At 48.3% G+C, this 14,273-nt stretch overlaps 1 protein-coding gene across 3 annotated transcripts in view; it reads left to right on the top strand.

Moving 5' to 3' along the window:
- The window catches only part of CLCN6 (chloride voltage-gated channel 6), a 34,017-nt gene that overhangs the window by 7,824 nt on the left and 11,920 nt on the right, over window positions 1-14,273 (top strand). For all 3 annotated transcript variants that reach the window (XR_009729939.1, XM_061382702.1, XM_061382703.1), the window contains exons 4-14: window positions 48-113; window positions 2,719-2,785; window positions 4,765-4,871; window positions 5,893-6,019; window positions 7,209-7,276; window positions 8,556-8,614; window positions 9,459-9,591; window positions 10,611-10,724; window positions 10,972-11,138; window positions 11,677-11,803; window positions 14,105-14,231. Coding sequence is in view for 2 of the 3 variants with exons in the window: in XM_061382702.1 (XP_061238686.1) it covers window positions 48-113; window positions 2,719-2,785; window positions 4,765-4,871; window positions 5,893-6,019; window positions 7,209-7,276; window positions 8,556-8,614; window positions 9,459-9,591; window positions 10,611-10,724; window positions 10,972-11,138; window positions 11,677-11,803; window positions 14,105-14,231 (1,162 nt within the window). In the remaining variant the exon portion in view is untranslated. The remainder of the gene's footprint in view (window positions 1-47; window positions 114-2,718; window positions 2,786-4,764; window positions 4,872-5,892; window positions 6,020-7,208; window positions 7,277-8,555; window positions 8,615-9,458; window positions 9,592-10,610; window positions 10,725-10,971; window positions 11,139-11,676; window positions 11,804-14,104; window positions 14,232-14,273) is intronic.

The raw sequence follows: 14,273 nt of genomic DNA, 5'->3' as shown, positions 1-14,273 counted from the left end.
CGTTGCTGCCATCATAATCCTGAGTCATTCTTTTCCTTTGTGAACAGAAAGGTCGCAAGTATGAGGCAGTCAAGTGGATGATGGTGTTTGCCATTGGAGTCTGCACCGGTCTGGTGAGCAGGCGAGGAGATTGTGGGCCAAGGGGCAGCAGAGGGCAGAGGGCATGTGCCAGTCTGGCAGATAAGTCATTTGTCCTTCTAACAGAGAATGCCTTTTTTCTTTCTTTCTTTTTTAAGTATAATCCTGATACTTTTTTTATACTTTTCAATTTCTGAAATGAAAGTGAGCCATGCAACACTGATGTCCTTTAAAGCACTTGAAGTCTTGCTCAAGACCTGTCCTTTGTTATGTGGTCCCATTAGGTAGATGGCAGAGTGGGGAGAGTGCTTAGTGGATGCTGAAGTCACTGTGCAGGGAGAAAGCAACATGATGAGAACGAAGTGTGGCTATTATGCTCTTTGCTCGAGCACAGCATGCCAGTAAATAGGACATCGCGGATCTCCATGAACTCATTACGCCATCCCTCTTCCCTGAACACTGCTCATTTTACCTAGAAGGTAGAGCTGGCAGTTGTGGGTAGAGGAATACGCCTGAGTGCACAGGGTTCTGGGTCAGCACATTCACAGATGAATCCCAGACAAGAAGAAATCATGAAATATTGCCAAAGATTGTCATAGCAAAAGTCTGGAACCATAACTGCTGACTCACCGTGCTTCAACCCGGAGCAGAGAAGCTGGAAGAGTTAGTAGACAATCCAAATGATAAATGTCAAATCTGATTTTCTGACAATACATTGTTAGAAAAGGGATTGTCTTCATCCATACAGACTGCTATAGCAAAAGTACCGTGGACTGAGGGGTTTAAACAACAGGCATTTACTTTTCATAGTTCTGGGGTCTGAAATGTCCAGGCCAACAGATCTGGTGTCTGGTGAGGGCCCAATTCGTCATTCACATATGGCCGTCTTTTTGCTGTGTCTTCAGGTGGCAGGAGAGGCAAGGGAGCTCTCTGGGGTCTCTTTTATAAGGACACTAATCCTATTCATGACCTAATTACCTACAGAGGCCCCCCCCCCACCTCCTAATTAGAGGAGGTTAGCATTTCAACATATGAATTTGGGAGTGGGCAGGGGAGACCACAAACATTAGCCCGTAACAGTGTATATGTATTCTTAAGCAGTAGCCTGTTCATCACCTTTCTCTAGAATTAACCACAGGTTTCAAACTTAATTCTAGATAACGTACCCATTAAGTGTAAATGCGTATTTAAACATAACATAGCCATAGGAACTGACCACAGGTTTTAATTTCAGATTTTTACTGTAGTAAATTCAGAGATGAAGGAACATCTTACTATTTAAGATTAATAGCATTCAGGAGGCCTCTTTGATAATGTTCTGCCATTGTGGGGAATCGTGGGCTGATTTAATTGTTTTATTTTGCTTTATAGTTTCCTGGTTGCAGATTACCTTGTAATAAGCATAGTCACTAGCCATATAGGTGTTAGTCTTTCTGCAACCGTCGTGTCAAACTCTAGCAACTTTACCGAACACCCTCCTGTTCTGCCTTAAGGCAGGTCTGAAAGCAGACCTGCCTTAATAATGTAGCAACCATCTACTCTTGCTGCTGGCTCTCTTCTCCTTTGATCTGTCACTGTTTATTGTTTCAATATTTAAAAGCCCCCCAAGCACTGGTTTGTGGGAAGACCAGAGTTAAAGGCACAAAGCCTTTGATCCTGAATTCACATGGTCAGAAGTCTTCCCAGTTCTCTGTTAAGTCCTGAGCATGCCCTTCAGAGAGTGAGCTAGTGGAACAGGAGTGGTTTTCTCTTATTCACCAGGCTAATCATTGGCTATACAATGGTTATAAATCGAAGTCATGATTTATAAAATGGTAATAACAGAGTGCCAAAGAATCAATGCTTTTGAATTGTGGTGTTGGAGAAGACTCTTGAGAGTCCCTTGGAATACAAGGAGATCAAACCAGTCAATCCTAAAGGAAATCAGTCCTGAATATACTTTGGCTGCCTGATGCAAAGAGCCAACTCATTGGAAAAAATCCTGATGCTGGGAAAGATTGAGGGCAGAAGGAGAAGGGGGTGACAGGAGATGAGATGGTTGGATGGCATCATCAATGGACAAGAACTTGAGCAAACTCTGAGAGATAGTGGAGGACAGGAGCCTGGCATGCTGCAGTCAAGGTGGTTGCAAAGAGTCGGACATAACTTAGTGAATGAACAATAACATGTGCAACAGCCATATACTACTCCTGAGTAGGTACTGGCTTTCAAAGTAATATTCTGATACCCTAATGTTTTCTACACTTACCCAGCTAAGGATCACTGAAAGTGTGTTTGGCTTTCTCCTTTTGACCCTACCTTTGGGAAGAGCAGAGCAGGCCCTCACACGCCTCTGTACTATTTCTAAGCACTCTCAGTCTTCCTTGGTCTGAGGTTCTTTTTTTATTCTTATCCCTATGTGTTGTAACTCTCCTTCTGACAACTTAGCTACACCCCTTCTTTTGTCCTCAGAAGGGCTGTGGGACCAGACTCAGGTGGGGCACTCCTTGACTAAGGAAAGGCCTGTTCACACATGGCCTGTTGGTAGCATGGGTGCATGTGACCAAGGAGAACAAGCGGTAGGGGGTGGGGGGCTGTGTTTCCAGGGGAGTGCCTATGACAGTGTGGAAACTCAGGTGACAGCTCTTGTCCTCTTCCCAGGTGGGTCTCTTCGTGGACTTCTTTGCTCGGCTCTTCACGCAGCTCAAGTTTGGTGTGGTGCAGGCATGTATCCTTTACAAGGGTCACAGTGTTCCCCAACATGTGTGGTTGCTCACCCTGCTTTCCCATACAGAAATGAGTTTACAGACGTGATCTTTGAAGAGCTACTTATTGGCCACTTGTGATTAAAGTTTTGCATTATTATCAAAGGACACAGAGGAAGACTTGAATAGAAAGATGCTCATGGTCATGGTAGTAAGACACGAAGCCCAGATACCTGTTTTTTCTTACCAGTCTGTGAACTGATTGTGGTTCCAAGGAAAATCTCACTAGAATTGTTCATGGAACTTGAAAATAATTCTCTTCCTAAATTTGTGTGGAATCATAAAGAGCCCAAAGTATCTGAGACAGCTTTGAACAGCAGATGGGACTGGCCGTCCTAGATGTCAAGATTTACATAATTTAAGATATAGTAATTAACCCAGTGTCATATTGGTACAAGAACACCCAGTTAGACCAGTGGAAAGTAATAGAGAAGCAGAAATGGGCCCACACACATACAGCAATGCAGTGAGTGACAGAGTTGATATTATAAATCAGTGAGAAAGGATGGGTTTGTTAATAAAAGATGCTGGGAGATTGGTTACCCATCTGGAAAAATACAAAATTAGATTCTTACTTTGTACTATACATTAATTCCAGATGGATTAAAGATGTAAATAGGCAAAACAAAACTTGAAGAGACTGTGTAACGTCAAGACCAGGGAGTAATCTCTAAGAACTCCAGAAGGCATGAAGATCAATAAACTTGATGACATCAAAGTAAACATTCTGTTTATACACGCATCAAAAAAAAAAAACTCAGACAATAAAACTCCATAAACAAACTGAAAAACAAGTTTACAGCTTAGGAGAAGTGACTCTCTGTGCATTTAAGAGACAGATAATTAGTATCCATAATAGAGGGAGAACAGCAACTCAATTAAGAAAAAAGCCGAAACAGCTCAGTAGAAAAACATACAAAGGATGTGAGCAGACCGTTCTCAGAAGAGGAAAATGACCTGTGGAAGAGCGCTTACCTCACCACCAGCAGGGAAGTGAAAGTTAAATACACAGGACGGTGTGTGTCCCTGACTCCTGCGTTTGTGTTCTAGGCGTGGCCCTCAGACATGCACAGAGATGTTCATTGCATCTCTGGGATTGCAGAACACTGCTGTCACAGCAAGATGGGAGAGTGGGCCAGTTGTAATTTAGATGGTGTAATTTCACATAGAAGTTAAAATGAACCAGAGCTTTTAGATCAACATGGCTAATTCTCAAAAAGTGTTGAGGGAGAGAGAGCAAGGGTAGAAGGTGCATCAACCGCAACGCCACTGTTTTAATTTCAGAAACACTCAGAACAGTATGGATGCACATGGACGTGTTCCGGGGAGGATGTGCAAGGGTTCACCTTAGGGGTTTCTTCCATGAAAGAGGGAGGGAGACACAAGGGGTTTTGTTGCTGTTTTGAACGGTATCTAGTGTTTGAATTTTCAAAAAGCACCTGGAGCAGATGTGAGCACCTGAGCAGATCTTAACACTGAGATTTGTTAAGGCTCTGAGGGTACAGATGTTTGTACATCTTGTAATGTTTGAAGTATTTCATGATTTTAAAATGGTTCCTAGTGTAGGAGACAAAGGCTTCCCTGGTGGCTCAACGCCTGCCCATGCAAGAGTCGCGGTTTCTATCCCTGGGTTGAGAACATCCCCTGGAGAAAGAAATGGCGACCCACTCCAGTATTCTTGCCTGGGAAATCCCTTGGACAGAGGAGCCCAGCAGACTACAGTCCATGGGGTCGCGAAAGAGTCAGACATGACTTAATGACTGAAAACACCAATGAGAAGATATCTCAGACAGTTGTGTTTTTGTGAAGTTTATATGTGGAAAACAGGAAGATGTGCAGTAAGCAGCCCCCATGCTTCAGAGGAAGAAAAACTGCTTCATACTTAGTGGTGGCAGAACCGCCCCTACTGGCAGGCTCGTTTTCCTTAACCCCATTTCTGCAGCGGTGGAGGAGTGCAGCCAGAAAGGCTGTCTCGCGCTGTCCCTCCTGGAACTCTTGGGTTTCAACTTGACGTTTGTCTTTTTCGCAAGCCTTCTTGTCCTAATTGAGGTGAGGTGTGATGGGGGTGAGGCAGTGGGGGTCTTCTTGCTCATGAGGTTGTTGGGGAGTCCATTTTTCTCCATCTCCATTTCCGAAATGTCAAGACACTGATTTAGTGTCTTGTAGAAAAAGTGATCTCTCTTTCACTTAGAGAGGTTTTCTGAAAGTGGTTTCAGCCTCTGGGGAGATTAAAGGGGAACAATCTGGACTAGGAGGTTGCCTCTCAACCTTGACAGCACATTAGAAGAAACACCTGGGGAATTGTGAAAACACCTTAGAATAACAAATGCTTTAAACCTTGCTGCTGCTGCTGCTAAGTCGCGTCAGTCGTGTCCGACTCTGTGCGACCCCATAGACGGCAGCCCACCAGGCTTTCCCGTCCCTGGGATTCTCCAAGCAAGAACACTGGAGTGGGTTGCCATTTCCTTCTCCAATGCATGAAAGTGAAAAGTGAAAGTGAAGTCGCTCAGTCATGTCCGACTCTAGCGACCCCATGGACTACAGCCTACCAGGCTCCTCCATCCATGGATTTTCTAGGCAAAAGTACTGGAGTGGGGTGCCATTGCCTTCTCCGGCTTTAAACCTTAAAGAACTTTAAAAGTGACCAATACCCAGCTTAGACAAATGAGGTAAGAGTCTCCGGAAATGAAGGGCGGCATTTGGCTACCTGATGCGAAGAGCTGACTCATTTGAAAAGACCCTGATGCTGGGAAAGATTGAGGGCAGGAGGAGAAGGGGACAACAGAGGATGAGATGGTTGGATGGCATCACCAACTCGATGGACATGGGTTTGAGTAGACTCCAGGAGTTGGTAATGGACAGGGAGGCCTGGTGTGCTGTGGTTCATGGGGTCACAAAGAGTCGGACATGAACTGAACTGAACTGACTGACTGTTGAAAAGCCTCCCCTCGCAGGAGATGTTAAATCACCAGGAACTTGTTAGAAATGCATCAGGCCTACTGAGTGTGGTGCTGTCCAGGGTGAGCCCAGTGGGTTCTGAGTTTCTGAGTATGCCTGCTCTCCCCCTCAGCCAGTGGCAGCCGGTTCTGGGATCCCCGAGATCAAATGCTATCTGAATGGCGTGAAAGTGCCTGGAATCGTCCGTCTCCGGACCCTGCTCTGCAAAGTCTTTGGAGTGCTGTTCAGTGTGGCTGGAGGTCAGGAGGGTCTTTCTTTCTTCTTTTTTTCTTTTTTAAAAATATTTATTCGGCTATGCGGGTCTTATTTGTGGTGTGCAAGCATCCTCAGTCGTGTCCAACTCTTTCTGACCTCGTGGACTGTAGCCTGCCAGGCTCCTCTGTTCCTGGGATTCTCCAAGCAGGGGTATTGGAGTGGGTTGCCATTTCCTCCTCCAGGGGATCTTCCCAACACAGGGATCAAACCCGCATCTCCTACATTTCCTGTAGGAGGCACCATTTCTTTACTGCACCATCTCAGAAGCCCTGTTATTTGCAGCACACAGGGTCTTTTTAGTTGTAGCATGTGGAATCTACTTCCTTGACCAGGGATCAAGCCCAAGTCCCCTGCATTGGGAGCTTGGAGTCTTAGCCACCGGACCACCAGGGAAGTCACAAAAGCATCCTCCTGACGTTTATCTTTCAAGCCTTCCAGGATTGAAGGCGACAAGAATCATTATGGGTGTACATTAAGCAGATGTGGCCTTGGAAGTTTCTACCCTCAAACAGATCTCTGCACTTTTTGTTGATGAGTTAGTTTTTAAATGTAAACACTGTTAATAAGTTACCATTCAGAGCTGTCTGACCAGCGCACCATTGAGTTTCAAAGTAGAGCGACTATCTAGTTGGTTTGTGGAGTTGGCTTTTAGCAAAGTCAGCAAGATTTTTGTGCCAGATGGTAAATATTTTAGGCTTTGTGGGCCAAGTGGCAAAAAAGAGCTATTGTGTAGGTGCTTAAACTTACATAACCACTTCAGATATATCCACTCAAGAACGTAAAAACCATTCTGAGCTCTTGGGCTGTATAAAAATAGGCAGCAAGCCTGTCTTGGCCCACAGGCTACGATTTGCTGACCCCCAATTTGGAATTTCAAGGTTGCTGCCGCTGCTGCTAAGTTGCTTCAGTCGTGTCCAACTCTGTGCGACCCCAGAGACAGCAGCCCACCAGGCTCCCCTGTCCCTGGGATTCTCCAGGCAGGAACACTGGAGTGGGTTGCCATTTCCTTCTCCAAAAATTTCAAGGTTACTTTCTCTTTATTTGATAAGGATTTGACTCACTGTTAGCAAGTCACTTGATCACCTCTGTTTTATAGTTGTAAAGAGAAAGGTCTATGTAACAAAGATTGTTCTGTGCTGATAGATTGTCTTGCCTTTTTCCACCTGTTCCCAGGGCTCTTTGTGGGGAAGGAAGGCCCCATGATCCACAGTGGAGCAGTGGTGGGGGCTGGCCTCCCACAGGTAAGGGTTGATGGGCTATCGGGGGCGGATTGGCCTTCAGAGTGGGCCTCCTGGGCAGGGACGTGTCCGTAGTTAAAATCGGGAGAAAATCCATCAAGAGCACCCTAATGTGGCCTTGGGATCCATTATCAGTTTGGGTTGATGAGAAACTATGAGGTCTATCTCCCAGGAGAGCAGGTAGCTGGTACCTGGAGGTTGTATTGGGGCCCTGCAGGGTCCTGGGAGCAGAAATGGAACAGAGAGAGAGTTCAAACGAAAGTCACCCGGTGCTCCCACAGCCATTGCCAAGCGCCTGCACACAGGGTGGCTTGCAGAGCATCCCGAGAGAGGCTGGAAGCCTTGGCTATGATGGTTTCAGGCACAGGCCGATGCTGATACTGTTGGATGCGGCAAGGGAATAACAGCTGCTGATCATCAGGTGCCATCTGGGCCAAACTCTCTTGTCCCATCTCCTCTCTTCTTTAAAGCCACTTCAGGGACTTCCCTGGTGAGTCCAGTGGTTAGGACTCTGAGCTTCCACTGCCATGGGCCCGGGTCCCATCCCCGGTCAGGGAACTAAGATCCCACAAGCCATGTGGCCCAACCAGAAAAAAGCCCCCTCGGGTTTAGTTGTCCTCATCAGCATCATTCCTAGATGAGGAGCCGAGGCTCAGGGAGGCCAAGGGGCTCACTCAGGACTCCCAGACTCCCCTTCTCACAGGCTGGTCCACAGAGGAAAGTCTCAGTTCCTTGTGAACTGTCACTTGTAGACAGTTTATGTCTCACATTCTAAGGGGAGGGAGTTGCTGCGGTCGCTGTGTTGTCCAGGAGAAGGAGAGAAGACCCTGTCGCCCAGAGCCCATCTTTTGATCTCTCTCGTTACTGCCTCATCTCATCTCCATGCACTGGCCTCTAGGAAGTAAGCCGAGAGGTAGAAGGAGGCCAGGCCGGGGCGGGGCGGTAGTCTGAGATTTTGTCAGGCAGTCACTTGGCTCTTCCCTGGTGACTGCCCCGAGCAGAGCTCACGTCTTCTGTAGCAGCTTTCAGTTCCTCTCCACCCTTTACCCAGCTGTCTCCCCTTTTCCTTTCAGACTTGTTGACTATGTACAAAACGCAGTTTCTGAAGGAATCCGGGGGTAGGAAAGAAGTTCCTCCTCAAAGTCAGCTCTTTTAGCAGCTGCTGTCCTAGACTCTCCTCCTTGTGGCTCCTGCCCAGGAGCGGTCAGGCTGCAGGGACTCCCAGTGCTGTGGCTTCCTGCAGCCTCGGGCCCCTCCCTAACTCTGTTTTCTCCTGTTCTAGTTTCAGAGCATCTCCTTACGAAAGATCCAGTTTAACTTTCCCTATTTTCGAAGTGACAGGTATGGAAAGGTTAGAAATTGGGGTGTTTTTTTTTTTTTTAAACAAGCTGTTTATTGCCACTGAGACCTTGTACCTGCTCTAACCAGGCTCATAGTCTCCCTGCCTTGGGTGGGCTGCATGCAGAACCCGACCATCAGGAAGTAGGTGGGCTTTGAATTATTTTTCTGAAAATTAGGAGCACAAGGGGCAAGCAGGCATCACAGCTTCTGTTTTGCCATAACCCAGGGCCTAGAAGCATCTCTGGCAACAAAGAACATGGTCCAAGATAAAAAATACAACCAAGAAAGTCCACTGGCATATTATCAAGAATGGAGTTTATTTACTTGGTCCGCCACTTCAGGCTTGGAAGGTCTCTGCACCCTGTGCGATTTGCAGGTGTTACTGACCTGCATGCCTGGCGAGGCCCTTGCAGTCAGGGGCCCACACCCAGGTTGGGGTCCACCTTCTCACCTTCCTGCCAGGTACTGTCACCTGTCCTTCTGCTTGCAGCCACACTTGGCCATTTTCTCTGGTATTGGGCTTTCTGGAAGGAAGGTCTAGGGAGCCGGTGGCTCAGTGGTGACACCGGAAGTCTTCGACCTGCCTTCTGAGAGTTCATGCTTGGAGTTGCTAATGTCAGGGAGCCTCCCGCCTGGCGGGGTTCAAATAGGGGAGAGCACCTGGCTGGTTCGTGAACTGTGTTCAGTGCTGAGTCACTTCGGCAGAAATCGAAGCCCTTTGTGAGCCCTGACTGTTCTTGGGTCTCGAGATAATAGAATGTCGGTGCATAAGGAAGTTAGAAAACTGCCCTTTGCAGCCTGAGGACTGTTTCTGAGATAAACCATCTCTCTCTCCACCCCTTAGAGACAAGCGGGACTTTGTATCAGCAGGGGCAGCTGCCGGAGTTGCTGCGGCTTTTGGGGCCCCCATTGGGGGCACCCTGTTCAGTCTGGAGGAGGGTTCGTCCTTCTGGAACCAAGGGCTCACATGGAGAGTGGTAAGGAGGGCCTTCCCCGAGCTTAACCACCCACCCCCACCCCAGGTTTCATCTGGACAACTCTGACTCGATACATTTACCAGGAGTTTTTTTTCTCCTCTTTCGCTGTTTACCACAGACATACTTTATGTACAGTCATAAATGTCTGAAAATAAAAGGAACAGAAAAGGTAGACCATGTCAGCACTAACCAAAATAAGGCTGCTGTTGGTGGTTCCGTGGTAAAGAATCCACCTGCCAGTGCAGGAGACTTGGATTCAATCCCTGGGTCGGGAAGACCCCTGGAGAAGGAAATGGCAACCCCCTCCAGTACTCTTGCCTGGGAAATCCCATAGACAGGGGAGCCTGATGAGCTGCAGCCCATGGGGTTGCAAGAGAGTCACACAACTGAGCAACTCAACAACAAAAAGTAATTTATTAGTGTTAAAGCAGACTTTGAGACAAGGGGAATTACCAAAGTGAATAAGGGACATACAGCAGTGGTAAAAGGCTCGATTTAATGGATAGTTTCAGGCTAACCTATAGTTTTGATGAGGCCACACTGACTTCCTTTGCTCTAGATGCCTATATCCTCCTATGGACTGTTCTCTACTTCCCATATTAACTCCTGTGGACTGTTCTCTATTTCCCATATTAACATACTTCCCGTCCCCAGTGAGACGTTACCCTCTTATGACGAACTATCTGACTGGAAACGTGAGACCAGCTGTGGTCCTGACTGAGTTCCTGTCTGCTCGCTCAGGGAACACATCTTCCTCTGGTGTTTGCTGTTCCTCTTTTAGCATAGGGTCTGGTGCACCATAGACTTTAAATAGTCCACAAAAGGCTGAATGCAAACTCCTACTAGCCCGATTTCCAGCTTTTCACACTTGAGGTGAACTTACAGCCGTGGTCACCTGAGCCCCATGTCCAGACCTGGAGTTGGAGGTCTCTGTGTGGAGCAGTAGGTTTACGGGACGCATCCAGGAAGAAGAAGGACTTGCGGCTATGAGCTGTTTTGTTTTTGTCCCTGTTTCCCAGCTCTTCTGCTCCATGTCTGCCACCTTCACCCTCAATTTCTTTCGTTCTGGAATTCAGTTTGGAAGTTGGGGTTCCTTCCAGCTCCCTGGGCTGCTGAACTTCGGCGAGTTTAAGGTATGTTTTGTCCTTGCGCTCAGAATTTCTTTTTTGACCCGTGACAATTGCTGTTAAGTAAAGTATCAGAGAGAAGCTGGCAGAGGTAGGTGCACCTGGGCCCTGTAGTCTTCTGCATGCGTGTGCTCAGTGTGGGCAGGATTCCAGCACCGCTTCGGCTCTCGTCTCTGTCTTCTCTGCTCCTGCCCCTTCCTGTTCTCACAGGCACTCTGGTTTTTCTCTCTCCCTCCCCTGCCCTTTCTCTCAGTGCTCTGACTCTGATAAAAAATGTCATCTCTGGACAGCTATGGACTTGGGTTTCTTCATCGCGATGGGGGTCATTGGGGGCCTCCTGGGAGCCACGTTCAACTGTCTGAACAAGAGGCTTGCAAAGTACCGTATGCGAAACGTGCACCCGAAACCTAAGCTCGTCAGGTACCCTCGCAGTCGCCTCCCCCACCTGCTGTGGCTCCCCGGCCCTGTGTGGACCGGGCCATCTCTCCTGAGGAATAGACCCCACTTCCCACGCCAGCTTCCAGGTCATGTCTAAGACTGAGAACAGAAATGTGTTTATCAGACAGACCAAGAGACTGCGGCTGAGCTTAACTTATATCAGAGCCACTCTGGCTCCCGGCCTCTCTGGACTTGGCCACGGGACACGTGGCAGAGTCAGTATCGGCCCCGCCAAGGGTTGCGCTGTCATGAGACTCTCACCTGGGACTTAAAGTGGGAAGCCGTTCATTCCTTGGAGAGAGATGATGTGGCCGCAGCAGCCTCGCCACTACCACCTGTACAGATTTGTACATAGAGATTGCTGGAACACAGCAAGCCGCTGATACATTCTGCGCGTGTGCTGACTGCCCAGGGGCAGCTCTGCGTGCTCTGGGGCAGGGAGGGTTGGGGGTAGGCAGTTTCAAGTTCCCAAGACCAGGTAGCTTTGTGACCCATGCTAACAGCTGTGCTTGCCCCCTAGAGTCTTGGAGAGCCTCCTGGTGACCCTGGTGACCACCGTGGTGGTGTTTGTGGCCTCCATGGTGTTGGGAGAATGCCGCCAGGTGACTTCTGCGGCTCAAGTCGGGAATGACTCCATCCCGCTCCAGGTAACCCCCTGTGCACCTGCTGCCCTTGTCCTACGTCCACAGAGACGAAGCATCGAGAATGTACGACGTGCCTCTGTTGAGAGCCAGTAGGTGCATTGGTTCACTGTTCCACACCTGAGTCAGATTGCTGGGTTGGGGATGGGGGTGGGCTGGGGTTCGTAGCTGTCATTTTACCTAAGAGAGGGTGTTCACCAAACTGGCTCTTTTTCACTTTTGTGAACAGTCCTGGTCATCATAGAGGGGACTCCTGTCTCTCCCCCGACCCCCACAGTGAGGTAGGCATTGGAGCTTAGTTTATAATGTGTGTTGGGTCTAAGAGTGAACCCTAGGGTGGAGGCTGGAGGTTCTCTCAGTACATGTCTTAATGGCCCCTGGGGAGCTACTGGAGTCCCTCCGAGCCCCTTTGGGCTTTTGTCTAGAACGGCTGCATCTTCCATGTCCCCAGGAACACTAAATGGCTAGAATGTACTCAATCAGAGGTCAGCAAACTATGGTCTATGGACCACATCTAGTCCTTGGCAACTGCTTGTTATTGTGTAGCCCCCGAGCTAAAAATGGTTTTTACAGTTCTAAGAGTTGGGAAAGGAAAGCCAGAAGAACATGCACTAGAGACTGTATGTGGCTTGCAAAGCCTAAAATAGTTACTCTCTGGCTCTTCACAGGAAAAATCTGTTGATCCCGGTTGATGGTTATTCCCCAAGACCACCTCCTTTCCAGGCCAATACTTTCCAAAGTGTGTTCTAAGGAGCATTTATACACGATTCAAGAGCAAACAGATGGAAACAGATTCTGTGGTCAGATGAGATAACCAGGCCTAAGTAGGTTTCTTGAACACAGGACTTCTCCGGGCCTTTAAAGTTCCAGTAAGTGTTAGGAATGTTCAGCGTGTTCTTCGTGTGCCAGGTGCTCCACTAAGCACTGCACGCACATGACCTCACTTAGTTTTTACCATGGCCACTCTGGCTAGTATTGTCCCCACTTGACAGATGAGAAAACTGAGGCAAACTGAGGTCTTGCCCAAGACCAGTCAGCTAGTAATAGGTAGCCTGAGATAGATGTCATTCCCCTGTTACAGATGAGGAAACGGAAGCTTCACGAAATGGAGTACCTTTCCTGAGGTCATAGGAGGGTGACAGGGTGCGTGTTGGGTCTGTCTGATGATGGAGCCTGTTCCCTGCTCGTTGCAGATACACTGATTTCCAGCAAGTGCGGTGATGCTCCTCTATGCGCTTGACCACAGGACTCTTTCCAGAGCGCCTTCAGCACTGGGTTCATCCAGACCTAAGTTGGGGAAACATTGCATTGTTGGTTATTAAGCTGTTTCCTCAGCTTGTCCACCCTCGACAACTGTGCACACACATCCCAGTTGCCTTCTCCTCCATGCCAGGTTCTGCCCATAAGGGGCGCTCCCTGTTTCCTGCAGCAGCCTTCATTGGGCTGTTGCCCAGCCAGGCGCACCTCGTAGAATTATACTAGCCCATGGCCTGCTATCGTTACAGTGTCCACATAAGGGCATCTCTACAGTATCACTGATAGAATGGGATCCAGGAATAATCCATCTCCTCAGTTAGCTTTGCAGTAACACCCATTAGTTGTTTGCCCAGGGACAGGTATGAGGTTCACCCCCTGTGCTGCTGAACACCAGCAGCCAGAAAACAAACACCGCACTGATGAGTCTAGCAGTGCCAGGCTCTCATCTGCTCACACAAGATGATGAAGGGGGTAAGAGGGCTGGGATGTGAAGAAATCCCGTCTTTTCCCAACTTGGGTTTTGTTCAGCCAGGTGAGGGATAGGCAGCCAGGAGCAAGGTATCTGCAGTAGGCCTCATAGACACAGGTTTCTTCTGCAGCAAACTCGGGGCAGAGGCTTTTTCCACTTGGAACAAAGCTGGGCTTAGGTACACAGTGCCCACTCTCCTCTGCAGCCACCTGACCACTCTGGGCCTCTTGTCAAGCCTCTACCTCGTCCTCCACGGTCCGTGGTCCCCGGGGGCCAGGCTTCCCCCAGTGCCTCTGACAGAAGTAGCACTGAGCCAGACCTACAGTGAATCTTGGGTATAGTTATATTTTTGTTGCAGCTGTGGATGAATAAGGGCCGTCATCCTGATTCTTTCTCAAAATCTAAGGAATACAGTATCACAGTTGGCTGCTTTTGGATCTCAATCTACTTTTGCTACCTGTTTTATTATGAGTAAAGCTTGCATGCCAGGTTTGCTGCAACCTCTCTGGAGACGTCCCAGTTGAAATCTCAAGTGCCCTGGTCAGGGACCTGTGTTTGACTTTTTGATTCTTGTTTCTCAGGTCACATCAGAAGATGTGAATTCAAGTATCAAGACCTTTTTTTGTCCCAACGAGACCTACAATGACATGGCCACCCTCTTCTTCAATCCCCAGGAGTCTGCCATCCTTCAGCTTTTCCACCAGGATAGTGAGTCTCAGGGTTTGGGCTTTGGGGCAGGTACAAATGATT

Source organism: Bos javanicus, chromosome 16, assembly GCF_032452875.1.
Source record: "Bos javanicus breed banteng chromosome 16, ARS-OSU_banteng_1.0, whole genome shotgun sequence".
NCBI classification, from domain to species: domain Eukaryota; kingdom Metazoa; phylum Chordata; class Mammalia; order Artiodactyla; family Bovidae; genus Bos; species Bos javanicus.
Note: the sequence above shows the minus strand (reverse complement) of the source record. Positions and strands in the feature narration are given on the sequence as shown.